The 24,624-nt window shown below is 36.4% G+C and overlaps 1 protein-coding gene across 2 annotated transcripts in view; it reads left to right on the forward strand.

Moving 5' to 3' along the window:
• The window catches only part of LOC132544529 (ubiquitin carboxyl-terminal hydrolase 25-like), a 39,774-nt gene extending 21,913 nt beyond the window's left edge, over positions 1-17,861 (forward strand). For both annotated transcript variants that reach the window (XM_060208142.1, XM_060208150.1), the window contains exons 17-24: positions 689-859; positions 2,491-2,645; positions 2,954-3,141; positions 4,158-4,230; positions 5,328-5,407; positions 6,981-7,107; positions 7,954-8,140; positions 12,497-17,861. In XM_060208142.1, coding sequence (XP_060064125.1) covers positions 689-859; positions 2,491-2,645; positions 2,954-3,141; positions 4,158-4,230; positions 5,328-5,407; positions 6,981-7,107; positions 7,954-8,140; positions 12,497-12,681 — 1,166 coding nt within the window. In that variant the 3' untranslated portion in view covers positions 12,682-17,861. The remainder of the gene's footprint in view (positions 1-688; positions 860-2,490; positions 2,646-2,953; positions 3,142-4,157; positions 4,231-5,327; positions 5,408-6,980; positions 7,108-7,953; positions 8,141-12,496) is intronic.
• Positions 17,862-24,624: the final 6,763 nt, after the last annotated feature.

The following is a 24,624-nucleotide window of genomic DNA, read 5'->3' on the forward strand; positions in this document are numbered from 1 at the left end:
GTACAACTGATGCTGCACAACAAGTTTATTTTGCCATTTGTTATAAAATTTTCAATATCTAATTTTAGCCTTGCTATAGGAGAGCAGGAACTAGATTAAGTAACATCACTTTTCATTAAAACTACATTTCTGGTAGATAAAAATATAGAAATTAATGTTCCTGTCACAGTATGATATGTCCGCAATGATGCATAACAGAGGTTTCTTTTGCCGTGAAAAGCAGAATATTTAATTTTGATCTTGTCAAATATTTCTCAATATAAAGCTGGAATTAGACATTATGTGGTAACTCTTGAATTAGAGTTTGCAACTTGGTGAAAATAGAGGAAATGAAACACTGGTGATAGGAAATATCAGACAGTATATATATTGGAAGTTATGCCATTTAATTTGTCTTTCTTCTATTGTATTATTTAAGAAAATCCACTTTTCTACCATATCAGGGTAAACAATATAGTGACAGAAAAACAGTCTTACTAAGTGAAAGATATTCATTTTAACATGAATTGTTATTCATATAACCTACATGCATTTTTTCTGATTTTGCTTGTAAAAAGAATTTTTGGTAATCAAAAAACGACATATTTGTTAAGGACACTGATTTCTAGAAGTTGTTCTTTTTTTGGATCTAGTTTTTGTTGTAGTTTTAGAGTAATGTATGAATTTTCATTTACCTTTTTTGGTTCAGATCTGGTAGATACTGAGTTAATAGGGAAGGACATAGATAATCTACCTAAAGATTTAAAGGAGTCTGTCATCCTGGACAACAAGAAATTTGAGGAGGAAATTCTAGACTGGGACAATGAACAGGCGAGAAAAGCTGCTGCAGAATCAGGAGCTGCATCGGAGCACAAACCAGGTCTGTCACCCTCACTTATGCTGGTCAATGTACAACACACCAGGTCTGTCACCCTCACTTATGCTGGTCAATGTACAACACACCAGGTCTGTCACCCTCACTTATACTGGTCAATGTACAACACACCAGGTCTGTCACCCTCACTTATACTGGTCAATGTACAACACACCAGGTCTGTCACCCTCACTTATACTGGTCCCTGTACAACACACCAGGTCTGTCACCCTCACTTATACTGGTCCCTGTACAACACAATACACAATGTCTTACATATATCATCTATATTGAATTTACTTGTATTTGCATTATCAGTTCTGTCTATATTTATTGTGGCCGGAGCAAGTTCTGTATATATTTGATTGTGGTGGGAATGAGTTCTGTATATATTTATTGTGGCGGGAACGAGTTCTGTATATATTTATTGTGGCGGGAACGAGTTCTGTATATATTTATTGTGGCCGGAGCGAGTTCTGTATATATTTATTGTGGCGGGAACGAGTTCTGTATATATTTATTGTGGCCGGAGCGAGTTCTGTATGTATTTGATTGTGGCGGGAACGAGTTCTGTATATATTTATTGTGGCCGGAGCGAGTTCTGTATATATTTATTGTGGCCGGAGCGAGTTCTGTATATATTTATTGTGGCGAGAACGAGTTCTGTATGTATTTGATTGTGGCGGGAACGAGTTCTGTATATATTTATTGTGGCGGGAACGAGTTCTGTATATATTTATTGTGGCTGGAGCGTGTTCTGTATATATTTATTGTGGCGGGAACGAGTTCTGTATATATTTATTGTGGCCGGAGCGAGTTCTGTATGTATTTGATTGTGGCGAGAACGAGTTCTGTATGTATTTGATTGTGGCCGGAGCGAGTTCTGTATATATTTGATTGTGGCGGGAACGAGTTCTGTATATATTTATTGTGGCCGGAGCGAGTTCTGTATGTATTTGATTGTGGCCGGAGCGAGTTCTGTATGTATTTGATTGTGGCGAGAACGAGTTCTGTATGTATTTGATTGTGGCCGGAGCGAGTTCTGTATATATTTGATTGTGGCGGGAACGAGTTCTGTATATATTTATTGTGGCCGGAGCGAGTTCTGTATGTATTTGATTGTGGCCGGAGCGAGTTCTGTATATATTTGATTGTGGCGGGAACGAGTTCTGTATATATTTATTGTGGCCGGAGCGAGTTCTGTATATATTTGATTGTGGCGGGAACGAGTTCTGTATATATTTATTGTGGCCGGAGCGTGTTCTGTATGTATTTGATTGTGGCGGGAACGAGTTCTGTATATATTTATTGTGGCCGGAGCGAGTTCTGTATATATTTGATTGTGGCGGGAACGAGTTCTGTATATATTTATTGTGGCCGGAGCGAGTTCTGTATATATTTGATTGTGGTGGAAATGAATAAGAATTATTTGCATATTAAAGTCCTTCTTCATTAGCTACATAGATAAAATTAAGATATAACCTGTGAAAGTATTTTGCCTGTGAATTCATAGTTATGATACAAGGATGTGGCATTTCATTAATGTGTTGATTGTGATGGCTTATTAAAAAGGCACCATTTAGTCGGCTAGCAGTTAAGACTTATGTATTAAAATGAAGCCACATTTATGTTTACAGTTGCCAGTACAAGTACAGTGGCCACTCAGACATCCACAGTGTTTTACCCTGCCGTTCACGCATCACTCTCTGTGGCAGACACTGCCGAGGCTGTAGCTAGCGTGGTGGACAAGGAAACCTTTAATATCAAGGATACTGAACCATCCCTCGTCAATGTATGTTGACAGACCACCTCATATGTTCTCAAATTAAAAAGTTTGACATCGTTTGGAAATTTACAAGTTTATTTTTCCTGGTTGTAGTTTGCTATTTTAACCAGAATATCTCATTTTTGCTATTTTGTCCTTTTGCCATTTAATGTGAAAAGCAGAATCCAAAAATAGAAAATGTAACTCTTCCTGAATGGAAATTAACAATTCAATATTTGTCATTATTTTTCAGTTTTACGTAATTTTTAAATGACACAGAGAAAGCGTATATTTTTTAGCTGCATCATTATCAATGCAAACAACTCCATTAACAGGTGATAGAGTGTGAACTCAAGCGAGTGGATCAAGTGGTTAGGAGTCTCTCTTCCAAACTACCAATGGAAGATCCTCGTTTACAGCACCCTCTAGTGTACCTCACAGCCTGTAACGCAGGAAAGCGTGTGTGTCACAGAATCATGTGTGAACAGGTGGCTTACTGTGGTCTTCTGGACAGCGAAGAGAGGTAACAAAACGGATATTATTGGCAAAATAAATCACTGCCTGTATATAGGAGGGACAGAACTATAGAGAGATACCCGGAGGGGTTTTAATTGCAAAATTTATTGGTGTCTTTACTACAGTTGAGTGGAGCTATAGAGAAGAATCAGGAGGGGTTTTATTGTCTGAATATATTCTTGGATGGATTACAGGGGTGGAAGTAAAGAGAGGTGCCAGGAGGGGATTTATTGTCTGAATAAAGTAAAGAGGGGTACCTGGAGGGGATTTATTTGCAGAATATATTCTTGCATGGATTACCTGAATGAAGTAAAGAGGGGTACCTGGAGGGGTGTTTTTGGCAGAACATATTCATAGGTATGTTACATGGGAAAGGAGGGACAAGTGAAAGATAGAGAGGGAATTATTGTCAGAACATATTTATGTCTGTTCTACAAGGAATGGATCGAAGAAGAGGTAAAGGAGGGGAATTTTTGTCAAAATTATTAACTTTGGTGTCTATATAATACTAGTGGACAATTATGATCAATACACTGAAGATGTAATGTTGATTTATTTATGATTATGGTTTACTCTACAGTGATATTGGTGATCAGTGTGCAGGGCTCTCGATCTGCCAGATTTGGGGCCGAATTCCCAATGCAAAATAATATCTTTTTTTCCCAATTTAGACCCCAAGTTTCCAAGTTCTAAGGGAAATGCCACTATTTTTCCCAATTCTAAGGGCCCCGGGCCCCAGTCCCCAGTCCCCAGTCCCCAGTCCCCAGTCCCATAATGGGGTGTCAGAGTCCTGGTGTGATATTATTTTCCTTCATTTGTTGGTGTCCATGTGTCCATGAACTGCCATGATTAGTATAAGTAGATTTATTGACCTTTATCCACAGAATCAAATGTCCATGAAAAAGTGTTTTGAAAAATGGAGAAAATAGAAATCTTAAATGATCTGATTTTACAGTTCATTTTGTACAGATGTACAGACGAGTTGTTGATATGAAATCTCACTCCAGATCTATTCTTCTGCAGATACAAAGCACTGAAGAACACAGCCCTACGGATAGTCAATACTAGTGACAAGCTGGACCAGGACAGGTGTCGGGTAAGTCCTTGAGATGAGTCAGACAGGTCTCGGATAAGTCCTTGAGATGGGTCAGACAGGTCTCGGGTAAGTCCTTGAAATGGGTCGGACAGGTCTCGGATAAGACCTCGAGACAGGCCACGGATAAGTCTTCAAGAGAGGTCAGACAGGTTACTGATAAGTCCTTGTGACAGGTGTATTTCAACAACAAAGCATCCTCAATACTCCAGGTGTTACACTCACTATCAATCTCTGTATTCATGTGACATTTCATGGTTTGAAGGTTTCATGTAGAACACTGTCTCTATAAACTGAGAAGACTTGTTCTATAGTATACACCAGACGAATCGTGGGGGTCGAATAACAGTATATTGTACTGGCATGGAAGGTGGGTGTCACTCCTTTATGGGATGGAGAAAGTGGAAGTGATTGTTGATCCTGGAGTATCGAGGAGGAAGGTGGGTGTCACACCTTATGGGATGGAGAAAGTGGAAGTGATTGTTGATCCTGGAGTATCGAGGAGGAAGGTGGGTGTCACACCTTTATGGGATGGAGAGAGTGGAAGTGATTGTTGCTCCTGGAGTATCGAGGATGATAACAGAAGTTTTGTGATAAGTTCTGTTTTATATAAAACTTGATGTTTTACCTTTCTTAAAATTCTACCAAGTCTTCATCCAATACTTCATACATGTAACATTGTTACATTATAGGTAGTTAAAACTACAGCCAAACAATACTGGTATACTGATAAATTTTCAACCCTTTTGTATTTTCACCCTTTTTGTTCATGAAGAGGGAGGGTGAATGTAATGGAACAAAAATTTACTACACTTAGGTCACCATTTTTTAAAATCCTCAGTGGATGAAACGAAGATGCCAATCGTTAGTCATATTCTTTAAACCAAACACTGTAAGTCTAGTGTGAAAAAAGAAGTTTCACAAACATATTCACAGAAAAAGTCTGTCTTTCTCCCAGAAATACAGCTAACACGAGGCCTTCTGTTACTTAACATTTTGGTCCTGGAGGCGAAAGTTAAACTGAAGTGAAATTTTAATCATATATAGTATTTAACTGATAAAAATGTTTTTTTTTAATATGCTGTTTGTTATATTTCCAGCTTTGGCATGAAAAATATGACAAATTTCGGAAGATTGTTTACTGGTTTGTTCAAGGTGTTAGATACTACAATGAGGAAAAGTGAGTCTTTATTTTAGTTCTTTAAACATTCATTTTATAAAGGAATTTATGAATTCAATGTAATTAAAAAGGTTATTTTATAGTATTGAAAGTGATGTTTGAATTATTTTACATCTTTAACAATGAAATACATTTGTAATGTAAAGGTATTTAATTTATCCTAATGAGATTTTGAACATTGTCACTTTTTGGCAAGTTAGAACAATGATGTATTAGCACCCTGTTGATAATTACTATATATATATACACACAAGCAACAATTAGCTCCAAAAAGCAATAAAATGATTTTTTTGTTTAAACTTGTATGTTTACATTAGATAACAATTGTCTCATTAATATGTAAGTCTGTGTATTGACTAGAGATAAAAGAACATGACCTTTGTGAAATGAACTGAAAGATACAAGGTTTGTTATTGAATACTGTTAAAAAACTTATACAAGGCTTGTAATTGAATATTGTAAAAAATCTTAAATATACAAGGTTTGTTATTGAATACTGTAAACAATCTTAAATATACAAGGTTTGTTATTGAATACTGTAAAAATCTTAAATATACAAGGTTTGTTATTGAATACTGTAAAAATCTTAAATATACAAGGTTTGTAATTGAATATTGTAAAAAATCTTAAATATACAAGGTTTGTTATTGAATATTGTAAACAATCTTAAATATACAAGGTTTGTAATTGAATATTGGAAAAAATCTTAAATATACAAGGTTTGTTATTGAATATTGTAAAAAATCTTAAATATACAAGGTTTGTAGTTGAATATTGTAAAAAATCTTAAATATACAAGGTTTGTAGTTGAATATTGTAAACAATCTTAAATATACAAGGTTTGTAATTGAATACTGTAAAAAATCTTAAATATACAAGGTTTGTAGTTGAATACTGTAAACAATCTTAAATATACAAGGTTTGTTATTGAATACTGTAAAAAATCTTAAATATACAAGGTTTGTTATTGAATACTGTAAAAAATCTTAAATATACAAGGTTTGTTATTGAATACTGTAAACAATCTTAAATATACAAGGTTTGTAATTGAATACTGTAAAAAATCTTAAATATACAAGGTTTGTAGTTGAATACTGTAAACAATCTTAAATATACAAGGTTTGTTATTGAATACTGTAAACAATCTTAAATATACAAGGTTTGTTATTGAATACTGTAAAAAATCTTAAATATACAAGTTTTGTTATTGAATACTGTAAACAATCTTAAATATACAAGGTTTGTTATTGAATACTGTAAACAATCTTAAATATACAAGGTTTGTTATTGAATACTGTAAACAATCTTAAATATACAAGGCTTGTAATTGAATACAGAACAAAACATTTTTAAATTATCCATGGACTGCAGATCTCTAAAATTGGACCGTTGTTTTGTGGGTATCAATTTAAAATTCAGAGCTAAGAATTAACCTGAAAGTATATAATCACTTTTATATTCATTTAGTGAACAAAAATAATTCCTTTGTGTGGATGTAATTATTTAATAAATAAAAATTATTCCTCTGTGCTGATGTGATTATTAAAAAAAATAAAATATTCTCTGTTCACAGCTATGAGAAAGCGATGCCTTACTTCCTACACATCTATGAAGATAATCGGAAACTTTTGAGTGACTTTGGACCTGAGGGAGGACTTTCTAAGAAACTTTTAATGTACTATAGACGGCACTGTATGTTGGTAAGACCATACATGACTTTAATATTACAAATATTGTGGAAAAAGTAAAAACATTGTGATACTGTGCTAAAAGTTTCAAGTATTATGAAAAAAGGATGAAAAATGTTATTCTGGAGAACTGTTATGTTTATTTGTGAAAAATGAACAAAAATTATTTTAGGGTGAGAAAAACTATTTTTTGGGAGAGAAATCTTGTTACAAATGAAAGAAAGAAGTTTTGGTTTATGCGCTGATTGTTTGAGGCGGAAAATTGTAAAAAAAAGTCTGGCTTAAAAAAATCTGGCCTGCATCAAATATCAAGATTAAGAATTGTATCTGAATGTTTGCTAAAATCATCACAAATTTAAAACAGCCCTGAAATTATTTGTAAAGACAAAGGTTTTTACCCATTTCTTATAGAAATGTGAGGTTATGTTTATAAGTACTATGGAATGTGAATTAATTTCATGTTTTCATAGGTCTTTATACCTAGGTTAAAATTGTCTCCCTTAGACTGTCCATCAGAGAAAAATCCCATGTGATTTTAGTGAGGTGTGACTATACTTTGATGAGTGTAAGATTTTTTTATCAGTAAATAATAAATATGAAACAAAACAAAATTGTATAGACATTTGGATTATAACCAGTCCTTGCAATTTCATTCTAGAAACATAAACAAAAATCTGGAACAATTTGCAGGATCCAAATCTATCAAGCCCTCGGTTTGGGACTGTAGTCTGCTGTTTATTTATGTAAATGTCATGCTCTTCATTGTTAAAGCTAGTGAAGAAACAACAAGATAACTTTAATTAGACCTTACCCTGTATATAATATTGTTGGTTATTGAAATGTGTTTATTTCCTTCAGAAACTTAACACTGTGATGGCAGCTCGTTTTGAGGAGCAGGATGATGTAACGGAAACGCTACAAGTGATGAACACACATATGTTACCATGCCTACAACCAATGACACACTCGTCCTCACAGGAGGACACTTGTGCTATGGAAGTAGTACGGGAAAAGTGGTGTGCCTTCCTGGGACAGGAGATTAGTGGTGAGTCAATAACACAAAGTCAAACTTCTTTATCTCCAAAGCTTTTTTAAAATTTCATTGAATTTGAAATGGAAATTTAACTGTATATTGATGAGCCTGCAAAGTTGATAAATGAATTGAGAATAAACCCCTGAAAATAGGTACCAAGTGGATTAAATATACAGTAAAACCCCACTTACTCGAACCCGCATTCCTCGAATACCCCGTATTTGTCGAACTGCCCGCTCGGTCCCTACCGTTTCCTTATATATTCTATGTTATAAAACCCCAGATTCCTTGAACCGCTATTCGTCGAATACCCCCTTTTCGTTGAACTCATATTTATCCCTGTTCCCTAATATTACCATAGTATATTCCCATGTTTTCGTCGAACATGTAATCCACCTGTGTCACACTTGACTGCGTTAACGTGAGCTGATCGGCTCTGATCACTGCCATGTGTTTACACAGGTGTGCGACTTGACAGCAGCCAGTTAAGGAATTAACGACAGGTTTACCTACCTGGGCTGATACTTCACACCTTATGCAGTAATTTTATCATTACCTTTCTAGTACACACGTGGTTTAGCTTGACTTAAAATATTGAATAATATTGTAACATTATACCAGAAGTTTTATTTCAGTAAAACCAAATTACGAAATGACACACTATTAAAGGAATGATTTTCTACTGATGTATCGTTGTAACGACTTTTTTTTCCAAGGGGCATTTATACACTTTTAATCAATGAGACTTTTTACAGTAGTTCTGGGTATTGATTCCGAAATGTGTGAGATGTTTCGCTTCTATAAGACTTCAATCAAGTGTAATTGTTCGTTAACGGATTGATGACTACTTACTGTGACCAGAGACATACCATTGTGGTACAGACTATATCTCACACATGATCTACATTTTGACCAACCTCTGATTACTGGAATACCCTGTATTCCTCAAACTATTGACACAGGCCCGAGGAGTTCGACTTAGCTGGGTTTTACTGTATTAAAGTAACCAAGAAAACAATTTTCATGTAGAAAATCGTTTCACCTTCTACTGTCAATTGAGGGATCTTAAATTCTATCAGTCAGACAAATCATGCATACTATTGGTTTATGGAATTAACATTACTATGGATCAGCAGAACTGTCAGGAATTATGGCAGGTTTTTTCTGGTGAGTCCAGAGCACTCCCCAAACTTTGATAAGTCTTATTGTGAAGGTTGGCAGTCATGATTACATTTGTGTCATTGTGAAGTTTGGTAGCCATTGTTACGTTTGTCATTCATTGTGAAGTTTGTCAGTCATTGTGAAGGTTGTCAGCCATTATTATGTTTGTCAGCCATTGTGAAGGTTGTCAGCCATTATTATGTTTGTCAGCCATTGTGAAGGTTGTCAGTCATTGTGAAGGTTGTCAGCCATTATTATGTTTGTCAGCCATTGTGAAGGTTGTCAGCCATTATTATGTTTGTCAGCCATTGTGAAGGTTGTCAGCCATTGTGAAGGTTGTCAGCCATTATTATGTTTGTCAGCCATTGTGAAGGTTGTCAGCCATTATTATGTTTGTCAGCCATTGTGAAGGTTGTCAGTCATTGTGAAGGTTGTCAGCCATTGTGAAGGTTGGCAGCCATTGTGAAGGTTGTCAGCCATTGTGAAGGTTGTCAGCCATTGTGAAGGTTGTCAGCCATTATTATGTTTGTCAGCCATTGTGAAGGTTGTCAGTCATTGTGAAGGTTGTCAGCCATTATTATGTTTGTCAGCCATTGTGAAGGTTGTCAGCCATTATTATGTTTGTCAGCCATTGTGAAGGTTGTCAGCCATTATTATGTTTGTCAGCCATTGTGAAGGTTGGCAGCCATTATTATGTTTGTCAGCCATTGTGAAGGTTGTCAGCCATTGTGAAGGTTGTCAGCCATTGTGAAGGTTGTCAGCCATTGTGAAGGTTGTCAGCCATTGTGAAGGTTGTCAGCCATTGTGAAGGTTGTCAGCCATTGTGAAGGTTGTCAGCCATTGTGAAGGTTGTCAGCCATTGTGAAGTTTGTCAGCCATTGTGAAGGTTGTCAGCCATTGTGAAGGTTGTCAGCCATTGTGAAGGTTGTCAGCCATTGTTATGTTTGTCAGCCATTGTGAAGGTTGTCAGCCATTGTGAAGGTTGTCAGCCATTATTATGTTTGTCAGCCATTGTGAAGGTTGGCAGCCATTGTGAAGGTTGTCAGCCATTATTATGTTTGTCAGCCATTGTGAAGGTTGGCAGCCATTGTGAAGGTTGTCAGCCATTATTATGTTTGTCAGCCATTGTGAAGGTTGTCAGCCATTATTATGTTTGTCAGCCATTGTGAAGGTTGTCAGCCATTATTATGTTTGTCAGCCATTGTGAAGGTTGTCAGCCATTATTATGTTTGTCAGCCATTGTGAAGGTTGTCAGCCATTATTATGTTTGTCAGCCATTGTGAAGGTTGTCAGCCATTATTATGTTTGTCAGCCATTGTGAAGGTTGTCAGTCATTGTGAAGGTTGTCAGCCATTATTATGTTTGTCAACCATTGTGAAGGTTGTCAGTCACTGTGAAGTTTGTCAGCCATTGTGAAGGTTGGCAGCCATTGTGAAGGTTGGCAGCCATTGTGAAGGTTGTCAGCCATTGTGAAGGTTGTCAGCCATTGTGAAGGTTGTCAGCCATTGTGAAGGTTGTCAGCCATTGTGAAGGTTGGCAGCCATTGTGAAGGTTGTCAGCCATTATTATGTTTGTCAGCCATTGTGAAGGTTGGCAGTCATTGTGAAGGTTGGCAGCCATTGTGAAGGTTGTCAGCCATTGTGAAGGTTGTCAGCCATTGTGAAGGTTGGCAGCCATTGTGAAGGTTGTCAGCCATTGTGAAGGTTGTCAGCCATTGTGAAGGTTGTCAGCCATTGTGAAGGTTGTCAGCCATTGTGAAGGTTGTCAGCCATTGTGAAGGTTGGCAGCCATTGTGAAGGTTGTCAGCCATTATTATGTTTGTCAGCCATTGTGAAGGTTGTCAGCCATTGTGAAGGTTGTCAGCCATTGTGAAGGTTGTCAGCCATTATTATGTTTGTCAGCCATTGTGAAGGTTGTCAGCCATTATTATGTTTGTCAGCCATTGTGAAGGTTGTCAGTCATTGTGAAGTTTGTCAGTCATTGTGAAGTTTGTCAGTCATTGTGAAGGTTGTCAGCCATTATTATGTTTGTCAGCCATTGTGAAGGTTGTCAGCCATTGTGAAGGTTGTCAGCCATTGTGAAGGTTGTCAGCCATTGTGAAGTTTGTCATTCATTGTGAAGGTTGTCAGTCACTGTGAAGTTTGTCAGTCATTGTGAAGGTTGTCAGCCATTGTGAAGTTTGTCAGCCATTGTGAAGGTTGGCAGTCATTGTGAAGTTTGTCAGTCATTGTGAAGTTTGTCAGTCATTGTGAAGTTTGTCAGCCATTGTGAAGTTTGTCAGCCATTGTGAAGTTTGTCAGTCATTGTTATGTTTGTCAGCCATTGTGAAGGTTGTCAGCCATTATTATGTTTGTCAGCCATTGTGGAGGTTGGCAGCCATTGTAAAGGTTGGCAGCCATTATTATGTTTGTCAGCCATTGTAAAGGTTGGCAGCCATTATTATGTTTGTCAGCCATTGTGGAGGTTGGCAGTCATTGTAAAGGTTGGCAGCCATTATTATGTTTGTCAGCCATTGTAAAGGTTGGCAGCCATTATTAAGTTTGTCAGCCATTGTGAAGGTTGTCAGTCACTGTGAAGTTTGTCATTCATTGTGAAGGTTGGCAGCCATTGTGAAGGTTGTCAGCCATTGTGAAGGTTGTCAGCCATTGTGAAGGTTGTCAGCCATTGTGAAGGTTGTCAGCCATTGTGAAGGTTGTCAGTCATTGTGAAGGTTGTCAGCCATTGTGAAGGTTGTCAGCCATTGTGAAGGTTGTCAGCCATTGTGAAGGTTGTCAGCCATTGTGAAGGTTGTCAGCCATTGTGAAGTTTGTCAGCCATTGTGAAGTTTGTCAGCCATTGTGAAGTTTGTCAGCCATTGTGAAGTTTGTCAGCCATTGTGAAGGTTGTCAGCCATTGTGAAGGTTGTCAGCCATTGTGAAGGTTGTCAGCCATTGTGAAGGTTGTCAGCCATTGTGAAGGTTGTCAGTCACTGTGAAGTTTGTCAGCCATTGTGAAGTTTGTCATTCATTGTGAAGGTTGTCAGTCACTGTGAAGTTTGTCAGCCATTGTGAAGGTTGTCAGCCATTGTGAAGGTTGTCAGCCATTGTGAAGGTTGTCAGCCATTGTGAAGGTTGTCAGCCATTGTGAAGGTTGTCAGCCATTGTGAAGTTTGTCAGCCATTGTTTTACCTGCAGTTTTATGATTACACCTATATTTTCTATTTCACAGCTCGGAAAATTGAAAAGCTACAAGATTTCATGTCAAAGCTGTTTGATCCGCCAAATGAGACACGGCCACCTGCACTACAGTCAGTACAGATGCAGGACTTACGAGACTTGTATAGACAGTATATCAATGTGATAGAGTGCGCAGTCAGAAATGGTTCTGTCGGCAAAGCACTCAACAGTCAGTAATGTGTGTCAGCGGTCAGGAGGGAGCCCTCTACAGAATAATTTATGTCAGCAGTCAGGAGGGAGCCCTCCACAGATTAATTTATGTCAGCGGTCAGGAGGGAGCCCTCCACAGATTAATTTATGTCAGCGGTCAGTAGGAGGCCCTCAGTATTCAGTAATGTGTATCAGTGTTCAGTAAGTATCCCTCCACTGTCTGTAATTTATGTCTGTGGTCAGTACTAGGCCCTCAACAGTCTGTAATGTGTGTCAGCAGTCAGACAGGAACCCTCCACTGTCTGTAATTTATGTCTGTGGTCAGTACTAGGCCCTCAACAGTCTGTATTGTGTGTCAGCAGTCAGACAGGAACCCTCCACTGTCTGTAATTTATGTCTGTGGTCAGTACTAGGCCCTCAACAGTCTGTATTGTGTGTCAGCAGTCAGACAGGAACCCTCCACTGTCTGTAATTTATGTCTGTGGTCAGTACTAGGCCCTCAACAGTCTGTATTGTGTGTCAGCAGTCAGACAGGAACCCTCCACTGTCTGTAATTTATGTCTGTGGTCAGTACTAGGCCCTCAACAGTCTGTATTGTGTGTCAGCAGTCAGGCAGGAACCCTCCACTGTCTGTAATTTATGTCTGTGGTCAGTACTAGGCCCTCAACAGTCTGTATTGTGTGTCAGCAGTCAGGCAGGAACCCTCCACTGTCTGTAATTTATGTCTGTGGTCAGTACTAGGCCCTCAACAGTCTTTATTGTGTGTCAGCAGTCAGGCAGGAACCCTCCACTGTCTGTAATTTATGTCTGTGGTCAGTACTAGGCCCTCAACAGTCTTTATTGTGTGTCAGCAGTCAGTAGGTGTCGCTTAAGAGTGTTGATATGTCGTTAATTGGAAACAATAATTGTTCTGTTAGTGTAGTCAGTGTTGAATCACAGACACATTTCTAGTGGCATGATTCCAATGATTGTAAGAAAGCTGAAGTGTACTTTAGAAAACTGCTGACAGTGCAGAAAGAAATGATTACTGGTGTTAGTAAATTGAATGAGTAGGTTATAACATTACCTGGCTACTGGAACTAGCCAATGAAAGACCAGTGAAGCATGGCTGCTGATAAGTGATGTGTGACTGTCACAGCTAGGTAATTAGGGGCCAGTAAAACATGGCTGCTGATAACAAGTAATGTATGGCCAAACCCAGCTAGGTAATTAGGGACCTGTAAAGCATGGCTGCTGATAATGAGTGATGTGTGGCCATCCCAGCTAGGTAATTAGGGACCTGTAAAGCATGGCTGCTGATAATGAGTGATGTGTGGCCATCCCAGCTAGGTAATTAGGGGTCTGTGAAGCATGGCTGCTGATAACGAGTGATGTGTGACCATCCAAGCTAGGTAATTGGATACAAGCAAAACATGGCTACTGATAACCAGTGAACTGTGATTACATCGAAATGGAGATGTGTGTGTCAGGAAGTCAGTGATGTATGACCGATGATAAACCAAATAATGTGATATTTATTATTTATATGATCATACCCAATGTATACATTATTCTCATATTCATTGGGATGAAATGCACATTTGTGTTGAAAAGTGCATGCAAGTTGTTTTTTTTTTCTTTTTTAACATTTAAGTATAAGGTAGTGACTATTGTAAAGGAATATTTGACTAAAGACACACTGAGGTCAAGTATTCGTCAACATATTTCTTGGCCAGCAGCCTATTTTACCATTCATACTTTTACTGATTGTACCATTTAAATATTTGTTTAAGTCCTGTAGGTTTAATAAACTTTTTCTGTGGATATGATGGTAAATTTGAATATTTTGTCTCAGAAATTGTAAATAAAAACTAGAAAATTGCCAAAACTATGTTAAGTTCTTTATAAAAAAAAAATCAGGCCATGTCTATAATAAATTCTCTCCTGGACAAATTGTGAAATTGTTAGAAAATTTTCATAATTGATAATAACTTTGCCCTTGACTTAATGATAATGTTGATCAAGAACTATTTTTTTCAGATAAACAGTTAATAGACGTGAAGTTAGAATATAGATAATGCAATATTTTTCATTTGGTGTGCTTGAATGTTTTTCCTATTGGCGTTGAAGACAGACAAAATGTTGAAAACATTTGGTCCAGGCACTTCGGGTCTGGATGTGTCCATTGCATTGTTACTACCCCTGTGATGGCATGCTTGATAGTGTTTGCCTGCTCGAATTTAGATTGGATTTTGTCAAAAAACTGACTGTTCCCTTCCAGTATCTTCATTGAAATCATTGCCTTTGAAGAGAAAAAGTTTTTCCAACTTGTCAAAAAGAACAATTTCAATTCTTGATATGAAGTCAGATTTTTAAATGTTAGGAAAAATTAATTCTCAGATGCTGATTGTCGTAACATTTAAATCATACTTTGTTCCTTTAATAACTAAGTTACACTAATTACATATTGTGAAGACATTGCCACAAAAGTTATCAATGTTGATCATGACTTTTATTTGGAGGAATTGAAAATTGTTTAGAAAAGCAGATTTTGCCACTTAGTATAAACACTTGATTTGATCAAACCACATGTCTGCTGATCTGAAAACAATGTTGTTCTGACAAAATGGGTTCAAAAAAATAATGACCAGATTATTAGCTTTTCAAACTTTACCACGATGATATCTGTCAAATTTGCTGGAGAATCGTTTGGTATTGTCAAACTTTTCTATTAACTTTATGTGAAAATTTAAAGTACAATGCAATATCGTTTGTATGGAAACGTTGCTCCAGTCATTAACGGGTAAAAGGATTTTTTTCCTTAGCTAGGGCTGAATATATTTACATTATATCGTTTAGAAGGAATGCAAAAAAATGTGATTTCCATCGCATCAGCTGATACTGTCATTTCAGTGTGGAGTGAGATATCATTTGTGCTTTCACAGTCTAAAAACTTTATAATGATATTTGAATGATGCCATGACTATTGAACACTGATAGGAGGTGATCTGTATGGTTGTAGAGCTCTGTTCAATACACATTCATTGTTGTAGAAATAGAAAAAAAAACTCCAGTCTTTCATTTCATGTATTGGTTAACAATGTATTTAATTAAAAGCTTTAATTTGTATTAGATTGATTCACAAATATAGCCCAGTTGTATTTCAATGTTGCATTTTTCCTTTGAGTAGCTTTGTAAATAAATACTTGTACTCTCCATTGCCAAACTGTAGCAACGCGTGAAAAACATTTCCCATTCACGTACTTTTTTTGAGAAATGGAAACCAAATCAGAGAAGTAGTCGTCACTAACTTTTCTTAATTTACGAACATTTTTTTTTTAGTTAATTTTGTACACCAGAACTTTTATTTTTTATGCAGTCATGTATCTTAAGTCCAGACTTTATCTTTGATTGAGATCTTAAGTATGCTTAAGTAAATTTTAGTTACACATCACAGGCACTAATTCAGTTTCAAGAGGATAGCAATCGTCCTTTTTATAAAGGTTCACATTTCATGAATGCTCCATATTGTTAGGCAATTCAAGTGAAAAATTCCAAAGAGTATATTGGAAAAGATGTAAATTTTTTTCAAGCTTAGTTGAAATCTTAACACAAAATAAATGTTGTATTTTATAGATGCAAATATGCCAATTCCTGTTTGCAAATATCCAACAATTTTTTTTATTAGAAGAAGCTGTTAGCAACACTATAGTGTCACCCTATTGAAACTTACGTGCACAAAAAACTATGATATTGTAAATTTACAATGTAGAATTAGGTAGAGGATGTCCTTCCATCATTTCTCATTTTATAAGGAAAAATATTGTGAAAACATTTGTCCATGCTTCTGTCAAATGATCAATAGAATCATGCTTGTGTAGTGCTAAATTTATGTAGCTTGTTTCAAGTGAAATTTTAGAAAGTCATTTTATTTTAAAGATTATAATATTACACAAGCAGTTGTGTTAGATTGTCTATAAATCAATGACTAGAAATATGATGATATGAGTTAATGATCAGTGTAAACCTGTATGTTTGGATACTGTGATCTGATCTGTTTATAGAAATTCTACTCCGATGATCTGGATTGGATTTTATTGTTTTAAGATGTTTTATTATTCGTGTGTTTCTTCGTCACTTGCCAAATTTGACATCAATTCCTGTGTATGTATTTAAAGTTAAATTTGAAAATTCAACTCAAATCGGAAGGTTTTTATCAAATAAATAGTGAAAGATATGTAGTTTGATGAATAGGTTAATGAATGATTGTGAAAGTGTGATTTGTTTTGAGACTCAGAATGAAAGTGAGTTTAATTTATAATTTAGGGGATACAGAAATGGAAAATAATCACACCCTGAAAGGAAAAAAATCATGTTTTCATAATATGTAGCGCTTGTTAAAAATCATTTTTTTCTTAATTTTGAAACCAGTTTTATAGAATCAAGTAACATTTCTCAGAAAACAAATGTTTTCATTTAAATCCTCAATGAATTTCTTTTTTCTTTTTTTTTCTCTTTTTGAGGAATTCACTGTGTCTGATGATATCATCATTATTATCTATTAAATCACACATTTTATGAAAGGTATTTGTCGCTCCAGACATAATTACTTTTTACTTTAACAATTAACTGAGACAAAAATGTGTTCTCTAAACAACAATTTTATGAATTTTCAATTTCATTTCTTATGATTATACTTACAGAATTTTTGAGCTTTTTGAAACTTGAAAAATAACTAAAACAGATCTATCTGTCAAAAAGAAAGAAAAAAGGAAGATTATTTGCCGAGAAACACATTAAGCTATTAGGACAAACAGATAAAAACAAGATGATTGTGTTTGTGGGTATGTATAATTACTTGTGTTTTCACAGGTATTTTTTGTATCAATATTCTGTCACCTGGTAATTATAACAGTATACAGATAGATACTTTCCCACCAATACAGGTAGAAATTTACCTATATACGTGGAAAAGTTGACCTGTACAGATAGATATTTTACTTATACAGGTAAATATTACCTATACAGGTAGATATTTTATCAGGTACGTTGTACTTATTACCTATTTTCATAGATAGATGTTGTACCTGCTGTAAATATGTATTGAAATTTAGCTAGCTTCACTGCTTTGTAAATAGTATTCCAGAGTGTACAGTTATGTTGAAAGTTGAAATGAGAGGAAATATATTCGAGAGAGTTGTTTAAAAAGAATAAAAAATTAAATCTGATAGGATTGTTATTATGTTTTCATTTTCATGACTATATGGTATGTTCTGCTCTATTACAGCAATGAAGCATTTCTCTTATTATATTCTTGTCTTATTGCTAATAGCCAGGATCTTTTTCAACTCCCTAAAGAATATAGATGTACATCTTCCAGTCATAGTTGGCATTTAGTGATAACAGTTTGTACATGACACAAGCAAAGTATATTTACTAGAGGCAATCTTACCACCTTTTTATCACCAACCATATACGGCGTATCATACCACTAGACCACTGTGTCTCTCGTTAATTATCATACCACTAGACCACTGTGTCTCTCGTTAGTTACCATACCACTAGACCACTGTGTCTCTCGTTAATTACCATACCACTAGACCACTGTGTCTCTCGTTAATTACCATACCACTAGACCACTGTGTCTCTCGTTAATTACCATACCACTAGACCACTGTGTCTCTCGTTAATTACCATACCACTAGACCACTGTGTCTCTCGTTAATTCTGTTTTGCTGAAAAGGCAGCCCAGCAGACTTGACTCTGTTTTTGAGTCTGGGACTTGAACGACGGACCAGAGTCTTGTGAATGGCCAACAATGGCTGAAAGGTTCCTGGGATGAAGCTCGATGACATTTTTCAAAAGAAATAATTCTGAACCATATTCGAGGTCACTGGTCTGAAATGAAAACTTCCAATTCAATGTCAGCCCTATAGAGTTAGAATGTTTGGCTGTTGGTTTCCTGGAATTGACACAAACATATATCAAGTAACAATATTAATTACGTTTATGGCATTATCAGTAATACATTAATTAGTAACATTATTTCAGTTATGTAAATTGGGACCAGCAAGCTGGTAAGGTTGTGGAGATCAAACATTGATATCAAATTTGTTCTTGTCAGAGAGAATTCACTGTTATCATTCAGATTAACAGATGATGTTGTCTACTATGGTCCTGCCGTCTCTTCACGCCATATGTCTTTAAATCAATTATGATTATGCAGAATAAAATTCACACGATTGTCCAATTCAGCGAAGGAGGTGGAACATTACAAATAATTACCAAACTATATTTATGAAGCTGTAACATTTGAAAACCTTTTGTTGTACACCTATTTACCTGAAGAAAGTGTTTTCTGAATTCTTTGTTGAAGTTTTTCTTCAGAAGCACTAGATGGATCTTTCCTAAATGTTAGAAGCGTTTGTCACTTCCCTTTTGTCTCTTCGATGTGTCTGCCCAATTTTTAGATGGACTGGAAAAACAAAATGATTTAACACATTACAAGTGGCCATCTTAGTTTTTAACACTTAATGATTGTTAGGTATTAAACTTTCTCAAAATTGGATGAATTGTCAAGGGATGTCCATCTTTGATATCTTTTTCTGAAGATGCACCAACAGGGAACCTTTTGTCAGAATTTTGTATGTTTACTTTTTAAACTGGTGTAAAAGAACAGGACAGCTGCTGGACTCTGATCTTGGTAGCCCAGTTTTCCTCCCACTCCTACATTCAAAACATCGGATAGGAACTAATGGAAATATTATCACCATCTTTGATTTTTACATCAGTGAATTCTTGTTTTTATTTGTCAGAATTAAATAATGGATCTTACTCAATCTTCATACATTAGTTTTCTTTATAAAACAATGCATGATTTATATACCTGTACACACAATAAATAAAATGTGACGATTGAAGAAACAGTTCATATAGAACCTGAAAAAAAAACATGGTTGGCACCAAGGGATATTTTGCATCAAGCAGCACAACATCTGGTATTAATTTGGGTGATAATTATGAGGTACTAGATAGCAGCATCAATTTTAAAACTTGGTAATTTTTTTCTGGACATCAGTGTTTTGTTAACGCCCTTACAAAAGTCAGGGTCGAATGAAGGCTTTATTTTCGGATGATGGGGCCCCTAACCTAGACATTTATAGTGCTGACACACTGAATTGTCAACATGGACAGAGTAGCATGATACCCCACCTGGTCAATATACATTATACTAACAATGGGCTCATACATTTATAGTGCTGTCTCACTGAATTGTCAACATGGACAGAGTAGCATGATACCCCACCTGGTCAATATACATTATACTAACAATGGGCTCATACATTTATAGTGCTGTCATACTGAATTGTCAACATGGACAGAGTAGCATGATACCCCACCTGGTCAGTATACATTATACTTACATTGGGCTCATTAATGCTGACTGTTGTTATGTAACTATTTTTCTGGCTTTGGTAAATGTTGACATGGTTAAAGAAGGCATAAAGCATTATCACCGAGGTGAATGCTCAATTTAATGTCAAAAGTGAGATAGTATCTTAAGGAACAGATATTTCATATAAATTTTGAAGATGAATATATAATAACAGTAATAAAAAGAAGCAAACTGACTATTTCTGAAGCAGCAGGTATCCCCAACCAGTCCTCGGAACCAATGATGTGTGAATATCCCCTACCAGTCCTCGGAACCAATGATGTGTGAATATTCCCTACCAGTCCTTGGAACCAATGATGAGTGAATCTCCCCAACCAGTCCTCGGAACCAATGTTGTGTGAATATCCCCTACCAGTCCTCGTAACCAATGACGTGTGAATCTCCCCTAACGGTCCTCGGAACCAATGATGTGTGAATATCCCCAACCAGTCCTCGGAACCAATGATGTGTGAATATCCCCTACCAGTCCTCGGAACCAATGATGTGTGAATATCCCCTACCGGTCCTCGGAACCAATGATGTGTGAATATTCCCTACCAGTCCTTGGAACCAATGATGTGTGAATATCCCTACCAGTCCTTGGAACCACTGATGTGTGAATATTCCCTATCCGTCCTCTTAACCAATGATGTGTGAATATCCCCAACCAGTCCTCGTAACCATTGATGTGTGAATCTCCTCTACCGGTCCTTGTAACCAATGATGTGTGAATATCCCCTACCAGTCCTCAGAACCAATGATGTGTGAATATCCCCTACTAGTCCTCGGAACCTATGATGTGTGAATCTCCAATACCGGTCCTCGTTACCAATGATGTGTGAATCTCCCCTACCGGTCCTCGGAACCAATGATGTGTGAATCTCCCCTACCGGTCTTCGTAACCAATGATGTGTGAATCTCCCCTACCGGTCCTCGTAACCAATGTTGTGTGAATATCCCCTACCCGTCTTCGGAACCAATGATGTCTGAATCTCCCCTACCGGTCCTCAGAACAAATGATGTGTGAATATCCCTTACCAGCCCTCGGAACCAGTGAGGTGTGATATTCCCTACCAGTCCTCGTAACCAATGATGTGTGAATATCCACTACCGGTCCTCGTAACCAATGATGTGTGAATATCCCCAACCAGTCCTCGGAACGAATGATGTGTGAATCTCCCTTACCAGTCCTCGGAACCAGTGAGGTGTGAATATTCCCTACCAGTCCTTGTAACCAATGATGTGTGAATATCTCTCAAGAAATGAAGTTGCAAGAACTCCCAAAATGATTTTCTACAAAATGTAACAGTGACCATGACCTAATAATATTAAAGGTTCATCTCGTCCATGATATCATGGTCGCTTACATGCGAGGTTTAAAAAAAATCCAGTAGTGAATGAATCCTCTAGATTGTTGACGATTATCAGAGTAATAACGGTGACCTTGACCCAACAACCTTGAACCTTAAAGTTTTTCTTATATGGAAATGTACACAAATTTTGATGTAAGATTTTGGTGCAACATTCTTTCTTTCCTTTTAAAGAGTGATATTTTATCAAAGAGTTTGATATATTTTGTGTGCTAAGCATGTATCTGCATTAAAAAAGATTAAACACAGATCTAGAATGACCTCTACTAGACCGTAATCAGATGTAAACTGTATTTTTTACCATAACAAATGAAGTTAAGCATCTTTTTGTGTGTGAAATATCCATACAATATAATCTGTTTTAGACCTGTTACCTGTTTACAGTCGATCATTATATCCACCGCTTTATAGTGGTAACAAGAATTGTACTGCTTGTGCAAGAATTATACTGTGATAGAATCTATCTATATATATAAATACCTTTGTCGAGCCTACATTGACACTACGAAACTGATTTTATGTGTAGTTCAATAAAGCTCCATATTTCTGAAAATTCAGTAACGCTATATCTGTTGATGTTAATTCAGCTCGTTACTAATATTCTTAGCTCAGCTAAAAGACCGAAATAAATAAATTATAAAAATTATAATTGTATAATTTACTAATATTGATTGATCTGATTTATCAACTAATACAATAAATTCAATATTTAAAAAAATTCTTAGGTGTAAAATTGTACCTTGCTTAAGAGAGCCATTTAAAAAATACGTGTCTCGCGTTCACATTTGTATTAGGAAATAAAATGTTAATCCGTGCATAACATTATCGTTAATCATAATTATGAATCAAAGTTATTCTTTTCTATTTAATATTAAAAGGTATCCGTTAATTTAATACACGATCAGTAGGTTAGACTAACCCAAAATACATTAGTTAGGCAAATTACATGTTTCCTTAATCGGGAGTCCTCGGAGCTTTTCGTTTACATAATAGTGGGAGTTACGGTTTGTGAGTGCCACACCCAGAAATATTTAAACTTCCTTGTTCAAATTTTAAAATACAATAACTTCCTACGAGTAGTTTTTCATGAAACATGATTTTTATGATACGTTTTTTTGTAACCTAATAAAATCCGAAGGTGTCATACAAAATAAACTTTAGGCAGTGAGGAAAACAACTGCAAAAGCCGGTTGCATAGAGTTCGGCAATTGATGCATTGGACCCGTAAACAGAGCTACACATGTTCATTTTTTTCATTCGAAAATTGTGAACTTAAATTTGACTAAAACATCTCAGATATTGTTTATTTTGAGTAAGGTAATTATCTAAATATTTAATCGTATAAAACAGATGGAACTGTGACTAGAAAAACAATCGAAACTACGGTTCAATGAAACATTGTGACTTTCGGAAATTCATAAATCAGGAAATTCCCGCTTGAAGGCTTCCACAAATAATCGATTTATAATATAATTACATAAACGGTGGTAAATAATTGATAAAACTGTATATAAGTATAATTTTAAGATATCAATTTCCTTTAATTTGTGAGTTTTAGACTTCAAAACAATCGAAACTATCGTTTCATTATGAACGTTGACTCTACTTTATGGCAGGGCGTTACCGAACATAAACAGTTCACGCTCTTCACTACTTCAAAGGCAGGTCTGTTTTGCGGTCATTGCAGCTTACGATTAAATCATTCGGGCATGCTAAACACAAAGGGGAATCACCTAACGGAATTCCCGAACTGCAATATGTGGGGAAATTCCTGGTAGATACTGTACTGGTTCTGTGAAAACAACAGTTCGGCAAAAAGCCATAACTGCCGTTTGCAAAGCATTTAGAAATTATCATGAAAGAGGTACAATCAATACATATGTTGTTGCACTGAAGATGCTATCAGAACGTCTGTGGCTTCTCTTTTATAAAGTATATAGCGATGTTTACGCGCTGATGATCAATTCACGACTTAAATTGAAAAAAAAAAAATAAACTTCTAAATACTACTATTTTGAGAGCTAGGTAAATTACGTTACCCTCCTATCAACTAGGAAGTATGAATCGGTCCACAGAACATGAAATGATAGGAATTCATTTATCTAACAGGGTAGGCTTAAAGATTGAAGTGTATAACACCAGGGACAATTTGACGCAACGAGTTTTTCTTTTCATCAGTTTCTGTGATATGAATGTATGTTTTAGATAGCTTAGCTCAAGGTGATAATCACTAGCCTAGAAGCTGTGTATATTTGTGTCGTGGTGACCGCGTTTCAAGGACGGCCGTGTACACTATGTTGGTGTCCCACAGTAGTATTTCAATGGGATATCTTCTGGGGAATAGAGATATAGTAGGGGTGGGAGGGCGAGGCGGGGGAGATGTCTTAACTAGTGTACTTTCATTAATTTTGCATCGTTCTTTTCTGATCTGACAAGATCAAGCAAAACACTCCGTTCACTCAAAATCAGATTTTAGTAACACGCACTCCTGCTTCCTGGTCGCCGTGCCTAAACCCCGTACTTCATGGTCCAAGTGGTGCATGTCATTGCCAAACACAAGAGTCACGGATTCGGCGATTGAATCGCGGGAAACATATGTAAAGTACTTGATAAGTAGATAGCGATATCAGTTCTTTGTTTTCCCCATAAAAATGACCCCAGACAATATATGTACATAGATAATACTGCATAAGGGGAAACAGCTAAGTCACGGACCACTTCACTCAATTGTTCGTCTTCTCAGAAATCATGTTTATCATCAGGTTTCACATCCACTAGTATGACCTTTCGGTCCTTCAGCGGACAAAATCCCCAGAACGATGGCAATAAATATACATTTAAATAGATAACACTCATGTGTACTTCAAGAATCGTGACAATAATAAGGAAACTGTCTGCCGGAATTTCCTCGTGGACCGGAAGTTGGTTTCCTCCCGATATAATTACTGTGTACACGTGAAAGTCCGGCTATACACTAGAGGTGCACTAGTTAGCAACTTGTTTGACATTGATAATATTAATTGTTGAGGAAAACGGATTTCCAAAAGTACATCTAATTGTTTCTGTCCGATTGTTGACAACAGTGTTAAAGGATATCAACAGTTGTACATCGTATACTACACGTTACAAATGTTATAAAACATACAAACAAGCGAAAACACTTCAGACGTTCACCCAATGGTGGAT

This window comes from Ylistrum balloti, unplaced genomic scaffold, assembly GCF_031769215.1.
Source record: "Ylistrum balloti isolate Yb309-2 unplaced genomic scaffold, AGI_CSIRO_Ybal_v1 Utg369588, whole genome shotgun sequence".
Lineage (NCBI taxonomy): Eukaryota > Metazoa > Mollusca > Bivalvia > Pectinida > Pectinidae > Ylistrum > Ylistrum balloti.